Genomic DNA, 23,914 nt, shown 5'->3' with positions numbered 1-23,914 from the left:
GCGTGCTTATATTAAAATCCATATTCCTTTCCATGACCTTGTTATGAGTCTCTAGGATTAGTTTTCATTTGTCCCTCCAACCTTATCTGTGCCACGCTTCCTCACGGTAACCTGGCTCCAGTCACCCTGGTTGCCTTTCTATTTCCTCAAGGTTCCAAACCTTTTTCCTTCTTCAGGCATATGTTTATCTGCCTCCTCTTAGATTAAATATCACTTCATCAGAGTGAACCTGACTCACCTACCTAAAAGTAGCTCTTCTTTCCTTTCTCTATTAATTACACTGTTCTGTGTCACAGCACTTTGCTCTTAAAGAAATTATTCGACTTATTAATACCTTATATCCTCACTAAAATGGAAGTTTTCCGAGGTGAGATTCCCGACGTGTTGTTTACCAAACTATTCCTTTAGGTGTAGAACAGGGACCAGCATTAAGACGATTTTCATAAATATTTTTTTAGAACAAATGAATAACAAAGGATCTCTCACAGCCACCAGGCTCCGCCCCGCCCAGGCACTTCCGCCCACGGTCTAGACCTAGACCTTCTGGGAGAGGAAGTCTTCTGCGCAGGCGCCTTGGGACCGCAAAGCTTTCTGGGTAAAGATGGATGCCCACGATCTGTTTCGCCGGCTGGGCGCCGGGGCCAAGTTCGACGTGAGACGCTTCTCGGCGGACGCAGCACGGTTCCAGGTACTGTGTGCAGGGCGTCAGGAACCCGAGTAACTGAGAAGGGGCAGGGGCCGGAGAAGGAACTAGCTGCTGGGGGAGCCGGCAGTCGGAAACCCTGTGGCGTGGCTGTAGGGTTATTTTCTCTTCTTTGGCGTTCAGCTTACTGCAAGCCTTCTGAATGAACTCTACCCATCCTTCTGTAGACTTAGTTGGGTCCAGCACGGACACGTTTATCCCTGGCCGCCCTATTGAGTTTATTCAAAGTTCGAATTTTTTCTTTAAAAAGTAATCTTTTATCCGAAACTAGGGTAAAGGAATTTGAAAAACAGAAACAGTCCAAAACGGAGAGAACATTCATTCACTGTAGTCTCTCCGGGTTTGTGTTCGCACGTGTACCGCTTTAGGTGGGCGTTTTATTCCCGCAACTTCGCGACGTGTTAAGGAACCAATGAGAAGAGCGTTTTAGAAAAAGGAGTTCTGTGGTTCCCTTGTGGCGCGGCTGGTGTTGTCTTGCAGCCGCTTGGTTTGCTGCTGTTGCACAGGTTCGATCCCTGGCCCGGGAACCTGCCTGTAGGCGCGACCAAAAAAGAAATGGGAGATCTTAACATAGGAAAATAGTGAGTGGTAAATCGGGAGTAGTTGGGGCCCCTTTCGTGAAAAATCTTGAATGTGTCAACCTTGGTGTTGGGACTAGGGACATATTTGTGTGTGGGCAATATGTGTGTTTCTTCTTACTCTGACTGATGGTATAGTGTTATTGTTAAGAGTTTGAACTCTGGAACCATATGAAACGGGTTCAAATCCTAGGTCTGCCGGTTACTAGTTTTGAGACCTTGGTCAAGTTACTTAACCTCTTAATGTCTCCGTTTTTCTCATCTGTGATATTTTTGTTTACCTCGTTAGGACTGTTGAAGGATCAAGTAATTTAATATGTCTAAACATGCTTAGAAGTCTGCCTGATTGCAGTGTTATGCTGATAAGTGTTTATAAGTCTCGGTGGCTATTTTCATTATTATTATTACTGTTAAAAGTTCAGAAAAGGTAACATTTTGGATTCCATTTGCCCAGATACACTTGTCAGCTCAAGAAATATTTGGTGAGAAATAAAAAAGATGAGTGATTTTACCCATATCCTTACTTGCCAGTACTGCCAGGGTGAAATGCCAGTCAGTCCATAGATTTCATTTACACATTTTTGGGGTTTTAGATAGGAAAAAGGAAATATGACTTTGATTCCTCGGAGGCACTGCAAGGACTGGACTTTTTTGGAAGTAAGAAGTCTGTCCCAGGTGAGTGTGGAGCATCAGGAACGCGTCAGGAGCTACAAGATGAAGAGAAAAGAGAGGAGAGCCTCCCTGAAAGGAAGAGGGAGCAGAACAAGAGAAAGAGGAAGAAGATGACTTCAGGTCAGTGCCTGATTTGTGTTTTTTCTCTTTAGTTTTTTCAGTCACAAAAATAATACAAGCTTATGGTTACATATCAGACAGTATTCAGCCATTTGTCAGTTGATGGCATTCAGGATGTTTCTAGGTACTTGTGATTGCAGATAAGGTAAAGATACAATAAAGATACTTGTACATATATCTTTTTGTACAATTATTATTAATATTATTTTATTTATTTACTTACTTATTTTTTGTAATTAACATCCCCAAAGTGAACTCAAGGGTAAAGAGTATGCATACCTCTTTCTTTGAACAGATAACTGCAAAATGACTTCCTACAGCCATGCCCATGCTGGGTATGTGTGGGTATATCTGATAAATTTAGAAGTAGAATTTCATAGTTTAACAAATAGACTTATTTAAAATTTGGATATTTGTGAATTGTCTACCAGAAACATTGTATCAATAGGAAGTCCAATGCTTTGTTCATTGAGTTGTAGCAGCGTATCCCATTATGTATTGTAGGGGTATTCCATAATTGATTTGACAAGTTCCTGTGTTATGAACATTGACTTTTTCCCACATTTTGGCTGTTAAGGTGTTGTAGTAAAAGTCATTTTGCTTTCCTGGCTGCAAGGTAGTTTAATAAAAACCTTCCACCAAGACGAGTGAAAAAAAAAAGACCTGGAGTTCCTGTCGTGGCTCAGCAGTTCATGAACCCAGCTAGCATTCTTTTTTTTTTTTGTCTTTTGTTGTTGTTGTTGTTGCTATTTCTTGGGCCGCTCCCGCGGCATATGGAGGTTCCCAGGTTGAATCGGAGCTGTAGCTGCCGGCCTACGCCAGAGCCACAGCAACGTGGGATCCGAGCCGCGTCTGCAACCTACACCACAGCTCACGGCAACGCCGGATCGTTAACCCACTGAGCAAGGGCAGAGGACTGAACCCCCAACCTCATGGTTCCTAGTCGGATTCGTTAACCACTGTGCCACAGTGGGAACTCCACCAGCTAGCATTCTTGAGGACGAAGGTTTGATCCCTGGCCTTGCTCAGTTGGTTAAGGATCCAGCGTTGCCATGAGTTGTGGTGTAGGTTGCAGATGCGGCTTGGATCCTGCATTGGCTGTGGCTCTGTCGTAGGCCAGCGGCTGCAGCTCCGATTGGACCCATAGCCTGGGAACCCTTATACGCCAAGGGTGCAGCCCTAAAAAGACAAAAAAAAAAAAAAAAAAAAAGATCCAGAGTTCCAGTCGTGGCGCAGCAGAAATGAATCCGACTAGGAACCATGTGGCTCGGATCTGGCATTGCTGTGGCTCTGGCATAGGCCGGCAGTTACAGTTCCGATTAGACCCCTAGCCTGGGAACCTCCATATGCCGCAGGCACAGCCCTAAAAAGACAAAAAAAAAAAAAAAAGACCTAACAGCAGCTTAGGCATATCTTATTCAGCAGATCTTATTCAGATATTGGACAGCCAGAAACAAACATTTAGCAACAAATGTATATAGACATACATAGTTTTTATTGGAAAATTCAAATTCTTGTGGATTAGTAATGATTTGGGCCTGGTAATGCCAACTGTCTCATAAATGGAGGCATAATTTTACTTTTTTAAAAAGTCACTCCAGGAGTTCCCACTGTTGCATAGTTGGTTAAGGATCCAGCCATTGTCTCTGCGGCAGCTCAGGTTTGATCCCCAGCCTAGTGCAGTGGGTTAAGGATCTGGCATTGTTGCATCTGTGCCATAGGTCACACCTGCAGCTGGGATTTGATCCCTGGCCTGGGAACTTTCATATGCCATGGATGTGGCCAAAAAGAGAAAAATTACTCTAATTTGTGATGCCTACCAGCAATGTTTGGAGAGCTTTCTTTTTCTATAAATTTGCCTCCTCATGTATTTTGCACCTGTTTCCTGTTTCATTGTTACTCTCTTTCTACCCCCACCTCCACCTCCCTGGCCACACTTGCAGCATATGGAAGTTCCTAGGCCAGAACCACAGCCTATGCTGCAGCAATGCCAAATTTTTAACCCCCTGTGCCAGGCTGGGGATTATACTGGCAGTTGAACCAGCACCTCCACAGAGACAAGCCAAATCATTAACCCACTGTACTATAGCAGGAACTCCTCATTTTTTTCTTGGTTTATCAGGCTTTATATGTATTACGGAAATTAGCTGTATTCTAACACATTATGTTTACAGATATGCTTTCTAGTTTGTCACATGTCAGTTATCTTCTTTATCTTTTTTTTTCCATTTCATAAACATTTCACATATGTCAAATTCACCTTTCATGGGGTTTTTTGGTTTTGTCTCTAAGCATTAAGCTTATTTTTAAAAAATTCTGCCACATTTTCATATTTATAGTTTCATTTTGTTATATTGAAATCTTTGAGGGAGTTCCCTGGTGGCACAGCAGGTTAAGGATTCAGCATCACTGCTGGGTATGAAAATGTGGCAGAATTTTTTAAAAATAAGCTGATTCGTTAACCACTGCGCCACGACGGGAACTCCGAAAAGTATTTTTTTTAATTAAATATGCATTTACCATGTAAAGGAAAGGAAAACTTATGTCCTCACAAAGACTTGTACACAAGTGTTCATAGCAGCTTTATTTGTACTCGCCGAAATTTGGAAATGACCCAAATGTCCTGCAGTGGGTGAAAGATAAACAAATTGTATATCCATACAATGAAATAGTATCTATAAATTAAAAGTTTAAAATTACCAACAGATGGCTATCCTGAGTGAAAGAAACCAGTCTAAGTTTAGTACATAGTATATGATTCCATTTATATAAAGCTTGGGGTGGGGGGGCTAAGTAATGTACAATGACAGAAAACAGATTGTTGCCTATGGATGGAGTGACGCATTATAAGGAATCACAAGGAAATTATGGAAAGTGATGGAGATAACCTTGAATGTGATAATGGTTTAACAGGTGTTTACATATGTCAAAACTCCTCAAATTGTATACTTCAGATATGTGCAGTTTATTGTGTTAGTTGTGTCGCAGTGCAATAAAAAAAATCAAAAAGAAATCCCAGAAGTAGTCTTTGTTCATTACTCTTAGAATTTTTAAGGTGTTCTTACATATTCATTTTCCCATGTCAACTTTTTTTTTTTTTTTTTGACAATGGAATGAATGTCTTTTTTAATTTTTAAATTATTTTTATTTTTTCCATTATAGTTGGTTTACAGTGTTTCACTACATAAACTTTATTTTTTATTTTTGTCTTTTAGGGCCGCACCTGTGGCATATGGAGGTTCCCAGGGTAGGGGTCAAATCAGAGCTGTAGCTGCCAGCCTAAACCACAGCCACAGCAATGCGGGATCCGAGCCACGTCTGCAACCTACACCACAGCTTACGGCAGTGCCAGATCCTTAACCCACTGATCAAGGCCATGGATCGAACCCGCATCCTCATGGATGCTAGTCGGGTTCCATAACTGCTGAGCCACAACGGAAACTCCCACGTGTAAACTTTAAAGTTAGCTATTCCAGTTACCAAAACAATCCTATCATTAGTTTTTATTGAAGTAGATATTTATAGATTTATTTATAGATTTAGTGAGAATTGCTGTCTTTATAATACTGAATAGTCCTTAAGTATTGTGTTCATTGCTGTTATAAGTGAAATCTTTTCTTGCATCATTTTATTTTCTAGCTGGTTGTGGTTTGGATATAGAAAAGCTGGCTTTCTCAGATGTTCCCATTGTGGTGCAGTGGAAACAAATCTTGACTAGGAACCATGAGGTTTTGGGTTCAATCCCTGGCTTTACTCAGTGGTTAAGGATCCAGCATTGATGTGAGCTGCGGTGTAGGTCGCATCCACAGCTCAGACCTGGCGGGTCTGAGGCTGTGGTGTAGGCCAGCGGCTGTAGCTCTGATTGGACCCCTAGCCTGGGAACCTCCATATGCCAAGGGTGCAGCCCTAAAAAAAAAGAAAAAGAAAAAAAATAAAAGCTGGCTGTCTCATCGAAATTGCTTATTGTTTAAGTAGTTTTTCAATTAATCCCTTATTGTTTTCTAGTATACAATCAGGTATATATTACATAGCTGAAATAACTTGAAGAGAGTGAGCTTCAGAGGTCTGATTTTACCAACGCAGAACTTGCCTCTCCTTTGCCCATTTTTGTATCTCCTGTTACTTTCTTTTATCTAGTTGTATCTGCTACTACTTTTTCTTTTGTTTAGTGTGAACATATGGCCTATTTGTGCCACCTAAGAACGTTGCATTTAAAATCTTTCAATTGTTAAAAAACATTTTTTTAGAAGTTACTTCTCAAGAAGAAGTTTCTACTATACAGTGGATATCATCTGTGGAAGCAAAGATTGAAGATACAAAAGTTAAAAGAGAAAAAAAACTAACTTCAGGAAAGTTGGAGGAGCTCAGAAAAGAAAAGGTAAGGAAAATGTCTTAGCCTCAATTGCTTTTCTAGTCCAGTGACTTTTTCACTGTCCTTGGGTTATTCACCTGTTGATAAAAGTGAGTATGGTTTTGTTAAGACAGAAGATTAATTACATTAATTTAAATTTGCTTTAATGAAAACTTAAACACTTGTGCTATGGTTGAAATTTTTGAAGTTTAAAACTCTCAGAAGTCAAGAGTTCCCTTCGTGGCACAGCAGAAATAAGTCCGACTAGGAACCATGAGGTTGCAGGTTTGATCCCTGGCTGTGCTCAGTGGGTTAAGGATCCAGTGTTGCCATGAGCTGTGGTGTAGGTCACAGACGCTGCCTGGATCTGCCATTGCTGTGGCTCTGGCATAGGCCGGCAGCTACAGCTGTGATTAGACCCCTAGCCTTGGGTGCAGCCCTAAAAAGACAAAAAAAAGAAAACAACCAACAAGTAGACCATTGTCATGTCTGCTGCACGCCTGCCATGTCACTCACTTCAGTGACCCTCAATCCAGAATTTGGTTGTCTGGATTAGAGAAAGGGAAAACAAACCGCATCAACCTCACATAAAGAAAAATTGATCCGGTGTTTGCCTTGTTGAAGTTTATACAGGATTACGACTATGAATGACAGTAGCACATTAATATGAATAACACATTATTCACCGCACTGACACGTTAATGTGAGGAGAGTGTAGATAGATGGGCTTCACTGTTAGGAGTTCTTCCACTATGAAAGGGCAGGAAGTATTCCTGGTATCTGGATCTTTTAGGGCTTGGAATTTAACCAGAAAGTTTCATATGTTGTTAAAGCTTATCCCAGAAACTGTTAACTGTGGTTTTACAGCATGTGACAGTGTATCTGACCTTATCCTGGTGACCCCTCTATTTCTCTTTTCAGATAAACTTCTTCCGGAATAAACATAAAATTCATGTCCAAGGAACTGATCTTCCTGACCCAATTACTACATTTCAGCAACTTGATCAGGAATATAAAATCAGTTCTCGACTGCTTCAGAACATTCTAGATGCAGGCTTCCAATTACCTACGCCAATCCAAATGCAAGCCATTCCAGTAATGCTGCATGTGAGTATGAAGGTCTAGAAAGCCTCTAACGTTCTGTGTGTGTGTGTGTGTGTGTGTGTGTGTGTGTGTGTGTGTGTGTGTGTGTTCTCTTCCCTCTTTGAAATCTTTTCTACCTTATCTCCCCCGTTGAAATCCTTCCCTTGCTTTAAGGTCCACCTCTATTGCCTGTGCCTCCCAAGCTTGTCTTGATCACTACCACTAGATGTGTGATCTCTTTTGTTTACCAGCAGTCTTTCCCCTCCCCGCGCAGTTCTCCATGTGTTTTCTTTTTCTTGCAGCATCGTCTTACACTTTACACTCTGTGTATTGGCACAGATTACATTTATCTTTGCCATTTTTCTAAGAGTGTTAGCCCTCTGAGGATAGGGACTATGTTCTCTTTATTCATCCATGATTTAGTTTATAATATCTAGGAACCATTTCAGAAATACAGAAGTCTTGTGCATAAGCTTTGTTTTTATCCCAGTACTTTTGTTTATTGAGGTATATTTAAGTACCCCAAAATGCATCGATTTTAAGTGCACAGTTGAGTGAGTTTCAACACTGCATCCCCTATGTAGCCATCACCCCAGTGAAGCTTTGTAACATATCTGTCACCACAGACAGTTCTCACACCCTTTCTATTCAGTCCTCACCCAACCTCCACCCAGAGGAAAGCACTGTGGTGGTTTCTATTGCCATGTGTTAGTTTTGCCTCTTCTAGAATGTCTTGAAAGTGAAATCATTCATTACTTATTCTATTTTTGATTTCTTTCACTCTTTGTACTGTGTTTGAGATTCCTCCATGTTGCATATGTCAGTAGTTTGTTACTGAGTAGTATTCTGTTGTATAAATATATTGTTACTTCTTTATGCATAGTTGATAGAGGTATGAATTAACTTAGACTTTTGGAAATGAAGTTTTTCTGAGGTTTCGTTTTGTAGAGATGAGAGCTGACCCCCCCGCGCCCGACACACACACACACACACTTATGACCAAGGAGGCCTTCAGTTCTAGTGGCCAAGGATATGAGTTCCCTCCTCATCCATACTAATCCTTTTCATTTTCCTTAGGAACTTAAATAAGAATATACTTGAATGATGTTGTTGACTGTCAGAGTAAATTTGCCTTGAATTTTCATTAAGGTTGTTTCTGTAGTGACCTTAGCTTAAAGCTGTAAAAATCACAGTGACTTTTTGAAGATTGTCACCTATAAGTTACTCAGTCACTTGGGTTATCGCCACTCTTTATTTCTTACCTTCAGCCATTCCGTTATTTGTTAAAACCTTCTGTAACGATGGCGCAGTGCAGGTATCAGGACCAAAAGTTGGTTTTGTAATTTTAATTTGATAAAAAGTTTAGAAAGAAGAAAAATTGAAATAATGGAAGTTGTGAGTTATCTTTAGATTTTAGTTATCCACTTTCTTTACCCAGTTCAAATGAACTTAAGTGATAATGCTCAGAAGCTCCATTGGGGCGGTGGTGATAGGGGTGGAGAGGGCATTAGAAAAACAAATATGGGAGCAGTTACAAGAGTGATAGGAATGTGAGAGTTTGGATTTATTGTTATATAATTTTGTTACTTTTATGGCTGGTGGCATTATCTGACCAGGCTCTGAAAAATTGATGTGCTCTTCCTTGTGCTTAATATACTATCTTTTTAGGGTCGAGAACTTCTGGCTTCTGCTCCTACTGGATCTGGAAAGACTTTGGCTTTTAGCATTCCAATTTTAATGCAGCTGAAACAACCCACAAATAAAGGCTTCAGAGCCCTGGTTATATCACCAACACGAGAACTTGCCAGCCAGGTATGCCTTACAGCTTCTGAAGAGGATGCGTTTGTGTTTGCCAGTCATTTTTCTTATTTGAGGGTAATAAAAAGGTCCAAAAGAGTAAGGCCCATGTCTCTGTCATGGTCAGATATCCTGTACAAAGCACACCTCTCTGTATCTTACTGCTATGGGCAAGTCTTTTAAGTCATAATTCTCTAAAATATGATGATCTTAACATTTCTATTTTGGTATATGTTCTAGGATCCTTGAAATTGGAAGGCTGCTGTAATAACTAAAACATTTTATTCTCACAAAAAAAAAAAAAAAGAAACTCGTCTCAGTTTTTGAGAAACTAAAACTACACAGTGATCTGCTGCACCCTCCCAATGTGCTTAATATAGAATACATGCCAAGTATGAAATAGTTTTGTGACGGTACCATATTCTAAATCAACTCAGAGTTCCTGTTGTGGCTCAGCAGGTTAAGAACCCAACACAGTGTCCATGAGGATGCGCGTTCATCCCTGGCCTCACTCAGTGGGTTAAGGATCCAGGGTTGCCACAGGCCGCAGCTTAGAGCACAAACGAGGCTCAGATCCAGTGTTGCTGTGGCTGTGACATAGACTTCAACTGCAGCTCCCTAGCCTCCTAGCCTGGGAACTTCCATATGCCACAGGTGCAGCTGTTAAAAAAGAAAACAAAATGTGAAAACAACCTGTAACATAATGGAAGAGTTTTGGTTTTATCTCTTGGGATTAGTTTTCTAAACCTGAGAAACTACTGAATCTTATTAGGCATTGAAGTTCCAAAATGCTGAAATTCAAGGTTAATCTACAGATTATTATAGGCTTAATTTCAGATATTCCTGGGTTGATACTAGACTTATTTTGTTAATAGAGACTATACATCTTACCCAAGTATTATAACAGCTAATGTTTTTATCATTTTCTGTTTTAGATTCACCGAGAGTTAGTAAAAATATCTGAAGGAACAGGATTCAGGATACACATGATCCACAAAGCAGCAGTTGCAGCCAAGAAATTTGGACCTAAATCATCTAAGAAATTTGGTAAGGGGTTCATGCTTGAGACAAAGGATTTGGAAATTACAGTATCCTAATTGCCACCTAAAAACCCTTAGGGTGTAGTTCGGTTTTTAGAGATGCTAAAAGAGATTTCCTCCCAGCTCCTACCCAGTAGTTATAAATATATACCAGTGGTTCTCAGCCACAAGTGATTTTGCCCCTCACCCCCATTTTACCCTGTACCCCAGGGATATTTGGTAGTGTCTGGAGAAATTCCAGGTTGTCACAACTGGGGAGAGGTGATGCTAGTATAGGTATAGAAGCCAGGGATACTCTTGAGCATCCTGCAAGGCACAGTAGCCCCTACAGCAAGGAGTTGTCTGGATCAAAATGTCAGAAGTGCTGAGGGTGAGAATCCCTGCTTTATTCTATTGATTTGTAATCTGCCCTGGAAATTCTCTTCTGATAAAAATAGCTTACATCCCTACTCTTACATCGGCCAGAGAAAATGTTTTACTTGTCTTGATCTTGAGCTTCTGAGGAAAACTTCATTTAAGAAAAGTATTTTCCTGAAAGACAAACAAATGTCTGAAACTGTGTTTCTTTGATGGTTTAATCAAACTGTTGAATCATAGTATTCATTCCTCTTAGAATCTGAGAAGGCAGAGCAAATAAAAGGAGAGTGAGGATATAGTAGTTCATGCTATGATGAATTAAAAAGTAAGTCTATCGGCTTAGTGATAAGGCAGAACTTTTGTGTTGTCGGCATAGTGTGTAAAACCACTCCCTCTTCTCCCCACTTCAGGGTATTAACTCAAGTTCAGGAAGTTTAATCCCCTAGTTCAAGAGGAATGAATGTTGTTTTTGCAATTTGTACCGTTTATTTTTCCTATAGATATCCTTGTGACTACTCCAAATCGACTGATCTATTTATTAAAGCAAGATCCTCCAGGAATAGACTTAACAAGGTACAACAGATATTTTAATTATGTCCTTTATGTGTGTTTTTCATTCGGTTGATGATATTTTGTTCTCAATTACTTGCATTATTGCTCTTAGGAGCTTGCTATCTGCCAAATTTCAGTCAGTGTTGGTCCTGAGAAAAATGGTTTCCATGAAACTTATAGAAAAGTAACTATGGTCTGGAAGAAAATTAACAGATTCTGATAAGAAGTTAGTATATACTTTCCCTGGAAATTTTCACGTCTTTCAGCAATGATTATGGAGTTCATAAGATTTATGTCACACTCTTTATGTCATTGCCAGTGGAACCTCACTCATATCTTTGGCGCTAATGGAATAAGTGCATTAATTTATGTTCATCTTGTTTTTACTTTTTTCTTGCTTTTGTTTTTTATACCTTTTTCTGGTATGATATGTGGACTTAAGAAGCACTGTTTTGGTTTGCCTTTATCATGTGTCCCCACAATTTAGTGAAGCATCTTGAATCTTTTAGTTCAATACCCACAAGGTGTTTTTTGTTTGTTATTTCTTAGTGTTGAATGGCTGGTAGTAGATGAATCAGATAAACTGTTTGAAGATGGCAAAACTGGGTTCAGAGATCAACTAGCTTCCATTTTCTTGGCCTGCACATCCCACAAAGTCAAAAGAGCTATGTTCAGTGCAACTTTTGCCTATGATGTTGAGCAGTGGTGCAAACTCAACCTGGACAATGTCATTACTGTATCCATTGGAGCAAGGTAATTGTGCTTCCACTTATCCCACTGGTTTTTTTTAATACAAGTCATTATTTTAGACCAAAAGAGATAGGTTTTGTGGCATAAACTTAATAATGAAAAGAGTTTTATTAAAAAAAATAAATAAATAAAAATTAAAAAAAAAGAAGAGGTGGTACATATACAAAAAAAAAAAAGTTTTATTGTAAGAAACATATACTTTAAAGTCAAGATTGATTAAGGATTTTCTCTTTTAGAATAATCCAAAGGGGGATACTCTCATACTAATATTCCTATCTGGAGTTCCCGTCATGGCTCAGTAGAAATGAATCTGACTAGTGTCCATGAGGACACAGGTTCGATCTCTGACATCACTCAGTGGGTTTAGGATCCAGCGTTATATGAGCTGTGGTGGAGTTCGCAGACGCAGCTTAGATCTGGCATTGCTGTGGCTGTGGTGTAGGCCAGTGGCTACAAATCCATTTCGACCCCTAGCCTGGAAACTTCCATATGCCACAGGTGCAGCCCTAAAAAGCCAAAAAAAAGGAAGAAAAAGAAAATAATAGAATGAATTTACCATAAATATAATTATTAAAACAGATAACAGATGGAACATATTTATGGCGTAGTATAATGTATTACAAGTCTTAAAGAGTATTAGTAAAACTTTAGAATACGTTACCCCAACTGTCTATAAAGAAACCTTTGCTAATCATTCAGAAAAAAATTTAGCCCTGTGTAACAACCTTTAAAATATTTTAATTTTATCTGATAATTTTACTTTTAGAAAGATTTTTAAGTAGACACATAAAAATTTATCATTAAATACAACAACAAAGTGTCAAAGTTGATTCTAAAATGGTAGAATTGTGTGCATTTTATTTTACCGTCTATATCTTTTTAACCTTCTTGAAATAATGTTTTTATAATCAGAACAACATATTTAAAGACCTAAAAAAATATTTCTCAAAGAGGTCATCCAGCTGGCCAATAGCACATGAAAAGATGCTCAGCATTGCTAATCATCAGGGAAATGCCAGTCAAAACTACAGTGAGGTATCACCTCACACTAGTCAGAATGGCCATCACTGAAAAGTCTATAAATAATAAATGCCAGAGAGGGTGTGGAATAAAGGGAACCCTCCCTACACTGTTGATGGGAAAGTAAATTGGTACAGCCACTATGGAAAATAGTATGAAGTTTCCTTAAATAACTAAAAGCAGAGTTATGATATGACCCAGTAATCCCACTCCTGGACATATATCCAGACAAAACTCTTTTTTTTTTTTGTTTTTGTTTTTTTGTTTTTTTGCCATTTCTTGGGCCACTCCTGCGGCATATGGAGGTTCCCGGGCTACGGGTCGAATCGGAGCTGCAGCTGTCAGCCTACACCAGAGCCACAGCAATGCAGGATCCGAGCCGCGTCTTCGACCTACACTACAGCTCACGGCAACGCCGGAACCTTGACCCACTGAGCAAGGGCAGGGATCGAACCCTCAACCTCATGGTTCCTAGTCAGATTCATTAACCACTGAGCCACGACAGGAACTCCCCAGACAAAACTCTTAATTAGCAAAGATAACAGGCACCGTAATCTTCATAGCAGGACTATTTACAATAGCCACAACATGGAAGTAACCTAAACGTCCACTGACAGATGAATGGATAAAGAATATGTTTTATACACAGACACACAGACACACACACACAGACACACACACACACACACACACACACACACACTGGAATATTACACAGCCATAAAAAAGGAAATAATGCCATTTGGAGTAAGCATGGATGGACCTAGAGATTATCATACTAAGTGAAGTAAATCAGACAGAGAGAGACACCATAATACCACTTATGTGTGGAATCTAAAAATATGGTACAAATGAACTTATTTACAAAGCAGAAACAGACTCACAGACATAGAGAACAAATTTATGATTACGAAAGGGGAAAGAGGGGAGGGGGTAAAATAGGAGTTTGTGATTAACAGATAGAAATTACTATATGTTGGAGTTCCTGTCGTGGCGCAGTGGTTAACGAATCCGACTAGGAACCATGAGGTTGCGGGTTCCATCCCTGGCCTTGCTCAGTGGGTTGACGATCCGGCGTTGCCGGGAGCTGTGGTGCAGGTTGCAGACTCGGCTCAGATCCCGCGTTGCTGTGGCTCTGGTGTAGGCTGGTGGCTACGGCTCCCATTAGACCCCTAGCCTGGGAATCTCCATATGCTGTGGGAGTGGCCCAAGAAATAGCAAAAAGACAAAAAAAAAAAAAAAGAAAGAAAGAAATTACTGTATGTAAAATATCCTGCTGTATGGCACTGGGAACTCTATCTAGTCACTTGTGATGGAGCATGATGGAGAATAATGTGAGAAAAAGAATATATGTATGTGTGACTGGGTCACCTTGCTGTACAGTAGAAAACCAGCTATTATGGAAAAAATTAAAATCATTTTTAAAAAATTACTATATATAAAATAAACAGTGTTTCTACTATAAAGCACAGGAAACTCTATTCAATATCTTATAATAAACTGTAATAGCAAGGAATCTGGAAAAGTATACATATTATGTATATTTTATGTATGTGTGTGTGTGTGTGTATATATATATATATATATATATGACTAAATCACTCTCCTGTACTCTAGAAACTAACAGCCTTGTAAATGAACTATAATTTTTTTTTTTTTTTGTCTTTTTTTGTCTTTTCCAGGGCTGCACCCACAGTATATGTAGGTTCCCAGGCTAGGGGGTCGAATCAGAGCTGTACCTGCCAGCCTACACCACAGCCACAGCAACGCAGGATCCGAGCTGCATCTTCAACCTACACCACAGCTCACAGCAATGCTGGATCCTTAACCCACTGAGCGAGGCCAGGGATCAAACCTGCAGCCTCATGGTTCCTAGTCAGATTCGTTAACCACTGAGCCATGATGGAAACTCCAGTCAACTATAATTCTTAAAAGAAAAAAAAAGAACAAAACATTTAAAAATAACAACTTTGTCTTTAAGATATAATATAAATAATTAGGTGCTTATGTTGACAATGGAAAATCATTCTGTTGGAGTTGTGTGTTAAGTTTTTTCATTTATTTAGAATTCGAGGGAAAGACAAAAGTTGGCCCTTTCAAACTGCAGGGTACGTTTTCTTCTCAGGAATTCTGCAGTAGAGACTGTAGAACAAGAGCTGCTCTTTGTTGGATCTGAGACTGGAAAACTTCTGGCCATGAGAGAACTTGTTAAAAAGGTATATTTGATAAAGCTCACCAAGCCTTGTGTTTCTCGAGGGAGGCTGATTGTTATTCCTGCTTCATATTCAGTAATCTGGTGGTAAATCAGTAAAAAGCACATTGGGGCAACTCTTGTCCCAAGGGGAAGACATCACCTCTGAGAATGTAGTCCGTTTTCTGTTCCCAGCTGGGGGAAGGCTAGGCTACCCGATGCCCTGAAAGCCTCCTTTTTCCACATCTGCATTCAGGCAGACCTTGGATAAATTGCAGGTTCGATTCCAGACCACCACAGTAAAGCCAGTATCCCAGTCAAGTGAGTCGCAGCAGTTTGCTGGTTTCCCAGTGCATAGACAAGTTATGTTTACACTATACTGTAGTTTATTAAGTGTGCAATAGCATTATTTCTAAAAAACAATGTATAAACCTTAATTTAGAAATATTTTATGGCTAAAAACGCTAACCATCATCTGAGCCTTCAGTGAGTATAGTAGTAACATCAAAGACTGCTGATGACAGATCACCATAGCAGATACAATAATAATAATGAAGTTAGAAATTTACAAGAATTACCACAATGTGAAGCAGAGATATGAAATGAGCAAATGCTGTTGTAGAAAAAATGGTGCTGATAGTCTTGCTTGAACATAGAGTTGCCACAAACCTTCAATTTGTAGAAAACCCAGTATCTGCAAAGTGCAATAAAATGAAGTAGCCTGTATATATCTGCGTCCTGAAGCTCCCCCCATCCCTGCTGGTTTCTTATAGAACTGGGGCATTATGTAATGAGTAGGACACTGGAGTGGGGTTTTTTATTTGTTTTTTGGTCTTTTGGCCACAGCAGTGACAATGTCAGATCCTTAACTCACTGTGCCACCAGGGGATTCCAAAGGAGGATTAATTCAACAAAATTATTGGAAGAGTTCAAGTTGAATAGAAAGAATCCGTTGTAGAGAATGGATGGTGAGGAAGACGGAGGCAGATTTAGACCCACTAGTCTGAGAAATTTGGTGGTTTTTAAATTGAGTTGGGTTCCTTCATGAACTAAAATCATATGAAATGCTGCAATTATATTCCTGATTATGGGTTATGTGTGCTTTCTTTTAGGGTTTCAATCCACCTGTCCTTGTTTTTGTTCAGTCCATTGAAAGGGCTAAAGAACTTTTTCATGAGCTCATATATGAAGGCATTAATGTGGATGTTATTCATGCAGACAGAACACAGCAACAGGTAAAGTCAAATGCATGCTTTCAAAGTGATAAAGAACAAGTAAATTTTTTTAAGTGGCAATAAATTTTTGAAGTACTTGTTTTCCCTTCCTAGAGTGGTACTAAAACATTTTCATGTATGGTCTGTTAACCAGAGAGATAACACAGTTCACAGCTTCAGAGCAGGAAAAATCTGGGTTCTTATTTGCACAGCCTTGCTAGCCAGAGGGATCGATTTTAAAGGTGTGAACTTGGTGATCAACTATGACTTTCCAACCAGCTCAGTGGAATATATCCACCGGATAGGTGAGTTGTGTGCCCCACCCCTACTCATCTATCTTAGCACCTCTGCTGGTCCCTGGTCCCTCCAACAAGCTCATCTTTTTAGTGCTCTGAAAATCTGGTGACTTTTATATGTGACTCTCTAAGGTCCCATTTCCCCCAAAAGTGGGTTTTTTTTTTTTGTTTTTTTTTTTTAATGGTCTGATTTCTCTTAGGTCGAACCGGAAGGGCGGGGCATAAAGGAAAAGCTGTTACATTTTTCACTGAAGATGATAAACCATTATTAAGAAGGTAAATTAGGAGACATAACTTGCTATGGCAAAAATGATTTGTTATTCTCATACATAATCAGTGGATAATTACAAAATGACTGTGTCCCAAATTCTGTTATGGTATTAGTCATTTTAGCCATGAGAAAAAGAAAAATGGCCAAAAAGCCTTATTTTTGCACTTCCATTGTTAGCGTTTGGAAATATTTACAGTGGGTTATTCATTAAGTTTCAGACTCACAGGATTCTCCCAACAGCCATCAGTTGTAATTACTCACAATGTAGTATGGAGATTTTTAGATTAAAGTTACTAATTTTTAGAACAGTAACAAGATTTTTAGAATAGTTTAAAGTTACCCACCCCCACCCTGGTCTCTCTCTCTCTCTCTTTTTTTTTTTTTTTTTTAAATGGCCACCCCTGTGGCATATGGCAGTTCCTGGGCTAGGGGTCAAATCAGCTACAGCTGGGGCCTATGTACAGCCACAGCAATGCAAGATCTGAGCCATGTCTGTAACCTACACCTCAGTTTGTGGCAACACTGGGTCCTTAACCCACTGATTGAGGCCAGGGATTGAACTTGCATCTTCATGGACACTATGTTGGGTTCTTAACCCCTCCCAACCCCCACCCCCAGTCTTTTTAGCCCAGGCAAAGTGATCGCTTACCCTGGTGCATTCTTCTCTTTACTCTTAAGGGGCAGATGGAGTTTTATATTTAATCCTAGGATCACCTGTCATGTAGGAAAAACTGTTTTTGTAACACACTCCAATATTATTCAGCTGTAGCCCCTTGAGGTCTGGATAACTTATGATAGATACACTTTTAGAATCTGAATTTAGTCCATTACCATAGATTTTAATATAAACTGAGTTTCCGACATTTTAGCTTACAGAAATTTTAGGCTGATAATAACTGACAGCGTTCCACATTTCTAACAAATGAAATTGAGTTATGGATGAAGGTGGTTTGTACTTTGTTTATCAGTTTTGGCAAAGATTTTGATTTGTGCCTTTTGAGCCTTGGCCCTGTGAGCCTCCCACATGTGATGTGTAGGGGAGTGTATTCCTGTAGCCTAGATCCACCTCTTTTCTCCTCAGCAGCTCCAAGCATGTACAACTGATGACCCCCACATCGGTGTAACTCTGCACCCCAGTTCTCCATCTGGGAAATGGGAACAGTGATGGTATTCACTGCAAGGGGGTTGTAAGGACTCATGAAGTTACTGTATGTGAGGAGCTTGATGCCAAGCCCGTAGTAAGCGCTATCATTTAGTAAATTTAAGTGTGACTCTGACTTCCGTCAGTGTCTTATCCAAGGCTCAACTTAGTAGCTTTCCGGGCTTGATAAATATTGAGTAGAAGTGCTGCCATCTAAAATGATTCATCAATACATTGATTTCATTCCAGCGGACAGTTCTCTCAGTAACCCAGTATGATTGCCTCTGGTCATATGGATAATAATTTATCAGAACACTTTACTGGATTACTTTCTTATGTGTATAGTTTCAGTTCCTCTTGTATTTAAGTACATAAATATCAGTTTGACAAAATACAAATTTTATGTTTATGGGTACCTTTTTCAGTGTTGCCAATGTTATCCAGCAGGCCGGATGCCCTGTACCAGAATACATAAAAGGTTTCCAGAAACTACTCAGGTACATTCTTGAATTTATATAGGAGCTTCTCTCTGTCTCTCTCTTTGCATACGCATTCTTGCTTTCATACTCATACATTATAGTTCTAATAAAACTACTATTTTTAGAACATTTTAAGATAAAATTTTCTTTTTAAATATTTGTGAACACTGTATGTTCTTTCCCTGCTAGTTTTTCATCTTTGAAATTTTAACTATTCAGATTTTTTAAATACTATTCAAATGTAGAACATGCTTAGATTTTGTTTTAGTCCATAAAACATGTAAAAAAAAAAAAAAAAAAGGCAGTTGGCCAAATTCAAACTCCAGTGCTTGTTGGCACAGGATATATTTTATTTTATTTTTTATCTATTTATTTTTGCCTTTTTTTTTTTTCCTAGGGCCACACCCATGGCATATGGAGGTTCCCAGGCTAGGGGTCCAGTTGGAGCTACAGCTGCTGGTCTATGCCACAGCCACAGCAACACCAGATCTGAGCCACATCTGCAACCTACACCACAGCTAACGGCAACGCTGTATCCTTAACCCACTGAGCAAGACCAGGGATTGAACTCTCAACCTCATGGTTCCTAGTCAGATTCATTTCCGCTGCTCCACAACAGGAACTACACAGGATACATTTTAATTATAATCAGTGCCTCTTAAAAACTGATTAAGGAGTTCCCGTCGTGGCGCAGTGGTTAACGAATCCGACTAGGAACCATGAGGTTTCGGGTTCCATCCCTGGCCTTGCTCAGTGGGTTAAGGATCTGGCGTTGCCATGAGCAGGTCACAGATGCGGCTTGGATCCCACATTGCTGTGGCTGTGGCGTAGGCTGGTGGCTACAGTTCCAATTCCACCCCTAGCCTGGGAACCTCCATATGCCGCAGGAGCGGCCCTAGAAAAGGCAAAAGACAAAAAAAAAAAAAAAAAAAAAAAAGACTGATTAAATTTTTCATCCCTTTGGGTCTAGATGCTATTGGGTAACCTAGTACATCAAAGTGGATACAGTATTGCCATTGTAAACCATTCGGTGGATGAAATAAATGAATTTTGTGACCAAGAACCAAAATTAATTTTAGCTTTAGCTCTTTTAAATTGCACTTAATTCAATTCTTTCTTCTCTTACTTTGTAACTTTCAGTAAACAGAAGAAAAGGATGATTAAGAAGCCTTTGGAAAGGGAGAGCATTTGTACAACTCCAAAATATTTCTTAGAAAAAGCTAAGGAAAAACGGTAAGTATGTGGTAAAAGTTAGTGTTGGATGCTGTCATCTACCTGTAGTGTAGGCATTATTCTTCCTTAGGGTAGATTTTTAGAAGTAGACGTAATCGGTCTAGAGTCCTACAGTGATAGGTTTACTTTATAGAATGTGGTAAAAGCAGTGTATCTTAGGTTGCCTGTCATTTGGAAACTTGGATAATCTTGAAGTTTTTCTTTATCTGTATATTAATGATCTGTTTTTTTCCCATCTCTGAAAATATGATTTCAATTTACTATGAGTTAGAACTACACTGTCCACCATCTCCACCCAGCCTGCGTGTGGGCGTACCACTGAGGCCGCAGTTAGGACTGCTGACTCCCGTCGATGGAGTCCTCCTTGAGCTCCATGTTTGGGGCAGGTTCTGTCAGTACCAGTTAATATGTAGCATATATAAAACAGGCATTTACTAAGGACTTGCTGTCCATCCTCAGCCTCACTACCTATGTAATATGTTGCAAGGTATATCCGTGGATGTAAAACAAGACTCCTTTCCGGCAGTTAGGGAACAGAGATTAGCGTACAGAAAAAAATGAGAGAATAATTTTTAAGTAGAAGTTTAGAGAAGGGGAAAATCATTATGGATTTGTGTGGTTACAGCAAGTTTCAAGGAGGCAGAACTATTTTCACTGGTAGGTAAAATAAGAGCATGGAGAAGGAACAGGGTGAACCAGGGCAAGAAAACGCACGCACTTTCCCTCAAAGCGAAAGAGTCAGCCCTCCGTTTTGTGTTGACTGCGGGGAATCATGTTCGGCCAAGTACATGGTGTACAGAGAGTTGCAGAGTTCTGGTGGGAAGCCTAAATGTTACAGACTTTTAAAAATACATCATTTGAAAGATTATTTTAATTTCATTTGTACTTAGTTTTGTGCATTCTTAGTACTTTTTTATTTTAATTCTTTGTGGCAGCAGTTCTCAGGTGATACTTAGACCAGTGGATTGGTAGAGAAGGTTCCCCTGCTTGGTCACCTTATCTGCCTGAGTAGACTTTCTTGTTCTGGGCTGCTTCAGAATTGTTCCATATGCATCATTCTTTGGGTGATCTTAAAGCTCAGATAAAAAAATACAATCCTGGGGTTCCCGCTGTGGTGCAGTGAGTTAAGAATCTAACTGCGGTCGCTCAGGGCACCGTGGAGGCACAGAATCAATCCCTGGCCAGGTACAACAGGTTAAAGGGATCCAGCTTTGCTGCAGCTATGGCATAGGTTGCACCTGTGGCTCGGATTCAGACCCTAGCCTGGTAACTTCTGTATGCTGTGGGTGTGGCCATTAAGAAAGACAGGAAGAGAGAGAGAGGGAGAGAAGGAGGTAGGGAGACAAAGAAATGAAGGAGTTCCTATCGTGGCTCAGTGGTTAACGAATCCGACTAGGAACCATGAGGTTGCGGATTTGATCTCCGGCCTTGCTCAGTGGGTTAAGGATCCGGCATTGCCGTGAGCTGTGGTGTAAGTTGCGGACGCAGCTTGGATCCCACATTGCTGTGGCTGTGGCATAGGCCGGTGGCTATGGATCCGATTGGACCCCTAGCCTGGGAACCTCCATATGCCACGGGAGCAGCCCAAGAAATGGTAAAAAGACAAAAAAAAAAAAAAGAAAGAAAGAAAGCAATGCAATCCTTTCAGGCCCTGAGCAGCAGCTGATGAACGTTTTTATTTACAAAGGTTGAAAATTTGCTAGAGCATAAGATCATGGCTATGCTGAATGGCAGTAAGATATTTTTTTTTTTTTTTTTTTTTTTTTTGTCTTTTTGCTATTTCTTTGGGCCGCTCCAGCGGCATATGGAGGTTCCCAGGCTAGGGGTAGAATCGGAGCTGTAGCCACCGGCCTACGCCAGAGCCACAGCAACGCAGGATCCGAGCCGCGTCTGCAACCTACACCACAGCTCACGGCAACGCCGGATCGTTAACCCACTGAGCAAGGGCAGGGATCGAACCCGCAACCTCATGGTTCCCAGTCGGATTCGTTAACCACTGCGCCACGACGGGAACTCCAGTAAGATATTTTAAATGGTATTTTAAATGATTACACTTTAATTGTTGATTTTTGTAAGTTTGTAGCTTTTATGCTCAGATCCGATCTGACTCTAGCTTAGCTTTCCACATTAGATTTGCTTTTATCATTTCTGCCCACACCTGTGGCCTCAGCTCTGTGCTGGTAACTCTTAAGTCCATATCTTCAGGACTGAACCCTGTTGCCTAGTGGACCTCACCTCAGGCACTGCAAACTCAGTCTGGTTATAGTAGCAAGCAGGGAGATTGGACTTGCAGCCAAAAGGACTGGCTCTAATACCACCTTTTCCTGTGTGATTTTGGTCAAGTCACTTCACCTCTTTAATCCCTTTACCCCTTATACATATAGTTATATAAATAATGATATAAATAATAACTCTTACACTCAGGGTTGGTTGAGGATGAAATGAGTTCTTATGTATCTAAGAACTTTGCATTACTAGACTGTAGTATGCAAGTATTGAATATATATATATATATTTTTTTGGTCTTTTTGTCTTTTTTTTTGTTGTTGTTGTTGTTGTTGCTATTTCTTGGGCCGCTCTCGCGGCATATGGAGGTTCCCAGGCTAGGGGTCTAATCGGAGCTGTAGCCACCGGCCTACGCCAGAGGCACAGCAATGCAGGATCCGAGCCGCGTCTGCAACCTACACCACAGCTCACGGCAACGACAGATCGTTCACCCACTGAGCAAGGGCAGGGACCGAACCCGCAACCTCATGGTTCCTAGTCGGATTCATTAACCACTGCGCCACGACGGGAACTCCAAGTATTGAATATTTTCTCAAAACTTTTTTCCTTTTCCTGTGTTAACATTGAGTTGATGGCATTCACCAAACTCTAAAATCAGACTGTTGGACCTCATGTCTAATATTGATTACCAGTGCGTGATAATCAGCAAGTTACTCAACCACTCTACCTCATTTTCCTTGTCTGTAAAATGAGGATAATAATAGAATTTCCTTCATAAGTTAGGGAGATTATCTGGGTCAATACAACTAAAGCAGTTATAACAGTACCTAACACTTAATCAATGTGAACTCTTCTTCTTAGGTAAGGATCAGAACTTGTCTTCTATTGCCTGTTGTACTATAGTTTATTGTGGTGTTTGTGTCTCACAAAGGTGGATGTGGTTTTCTGAAGAGCATGTCTAACTCATTTTTGTGTTCCTAGTGCCTCATAGACCTGATATTATGGGAGGTTTCAGTAAATGTTTGTCAAACTGGTAGAGTTTTGGAAAATACATATATTTAAAATTTCTAATTCAACTTTTCCTTCCATTGTCACAGGAAAAAGGTCACTGGTCAGAACAGCAAAAAGAAAGTAGCTCCTGATGACAAAAGTTAAAAACAGACTTTTAAAAAGACTATCACAAAGGTAATTTTATGATGCCAGCATGAATGTTGTTTTCATGGAATACATCATCTTATAATCACCTGTACCAGACATTTGAAATCAACCACAAGAATGTAAGACGAGTGGAAAATGATCCTAAACTATCAGTGCATCATGTCAAGTTTCAATTTATAGGTGATTTTTAAATGATTGTGGAAGCAACATTCATTGACATTGGTGCAGTTTGAATCCAGAGAGATACTTCTTATAGAAGAACTAAAGCTTATGCTAAAAATACCAACACCCAAATGTGGTGAACTCATGGATTTTTCCCTTCAAGTGTGAAGGAAGGTGTGGTGTATGCTGTGGAGAGGCATCTGGAACCATGTTGCAAACTAAAGCTTCCAAGATTTGAACATCCCTTCCCATCCTTTTGTTTTTTTTCCTTTTTGGATGGACAAGAAGCAGCACAGCCTACCCATCATGAATAAACATACTGCTGTCTTTAATTTGTTGATGGCTTTTTGTGGTATGAGCCACAACAAAGAAATGCCTTTTATGTGGCTCGTTACTCAAGTTCCCTAGGATTTTAAATTCTTGGTCTGTTAAATATCTTTATACCCTATCAGGACATATTTTATACCAAGCTCAGACCTTGCCTGTCATAATGCTGCAGCTACAAGATGATGGTCAGCCT

At 39.9% G+C, this 23,914-nt stretch overlaps 2 protein-coding genes across 4 annotated transcripts in view; both read left to right on the top strand.

Moving 5' to 3' along the window:
* Positions 1 to 688, top strand: part of HNF1B (HNF1 homeobox B) — a 106,558-nt gene extending 105,870 nt beyond the window's left edge. Inside the window, exon 11 of the transcript XR_014820328.1 lies at positions 489 to 688. The gene's annotated coding sequence lies outside the window, so the exon portion shown is untranslated. The remainder of the gene's footprint in view (positions 1 to 488) is intronic.
* DDX52 (DExD-box helicase 52) lies at positions 584 to 23,726 on the top strand. Of its 3 annotated transcripts, none has more exons than XR_014821370.1 (15): positions 584 to 688; positions 1,875 to 2,073; positions 6,321 to 6,451; positions 7,346 to 7,531; positions 9,176 to 9,319; positions 10,240 to 10,351; positions 11,202 to 11,274; positions 11,803 to 12,006; positions 15,149 to 15,239; positions 16,327 to 16,449; positions 16,543 to 16,733; positions 16,925 to 17,000; positions 18,562 to 18,633; positions 19,756 to 19,848; positions 23,172 to 23,726. XR_014821370.1 is itself a non-coding variant. In XM_013989946.3 (15 exons), exons 1-15 carry the CDS (start codon positions 602 to 604, stop codon positions 23,227 to 23,229), a joined length of 1,800 nt encoding a protein of 599 aa, XP_013845400.1. In that variant the 5' UTR covers positions 584 to 601; the 3' UTR covers positions 23,230 to 23,726. The 3 variants fall into 3 exon arrangements, 2 of the variants coding, with proteins under 2 accessions (XP_013845400.1, XP_084841243.1); XM_013989946.3 differs by having other exon boundaries at positions 16,583 to 16,733; XM_084985117.1 differs by lacking the exons at positions 584 to 688; positions 1,875 to 2,073 and adding an exon at positions 4,403 to 5,289 and having other exon boundaries at positions 5,948 to 6,451; positions 16,583 to 16,733.
* The last annotated feature ends 188 nt before the right edge of the window (positions 23,727 to 23,914 follow it).

Source organism: Sus scrofa, chromosome 12, assembly GCF_054392235.1.
Source record: "Sus scrofa isolate SSC_HxYL_T2T_F1_AM1 chromosome 12, Sscrofa_HxYL_maternal_Yorkshire_Landrace_v2.0, whole genome shotgun sequence".
In the NCBI taxonomy this organism is placed as follows: domain Eukaryota; kingdom Metazoa; phylum Chordata; class Mammalia; order Artiodactyla; family Suidae; genus Sus; species Sus scrofa.
Note: the sequence above shows the minus strand (reverse complement) of the source record. Positions and strands in the feature narration are given on the sequence as shown.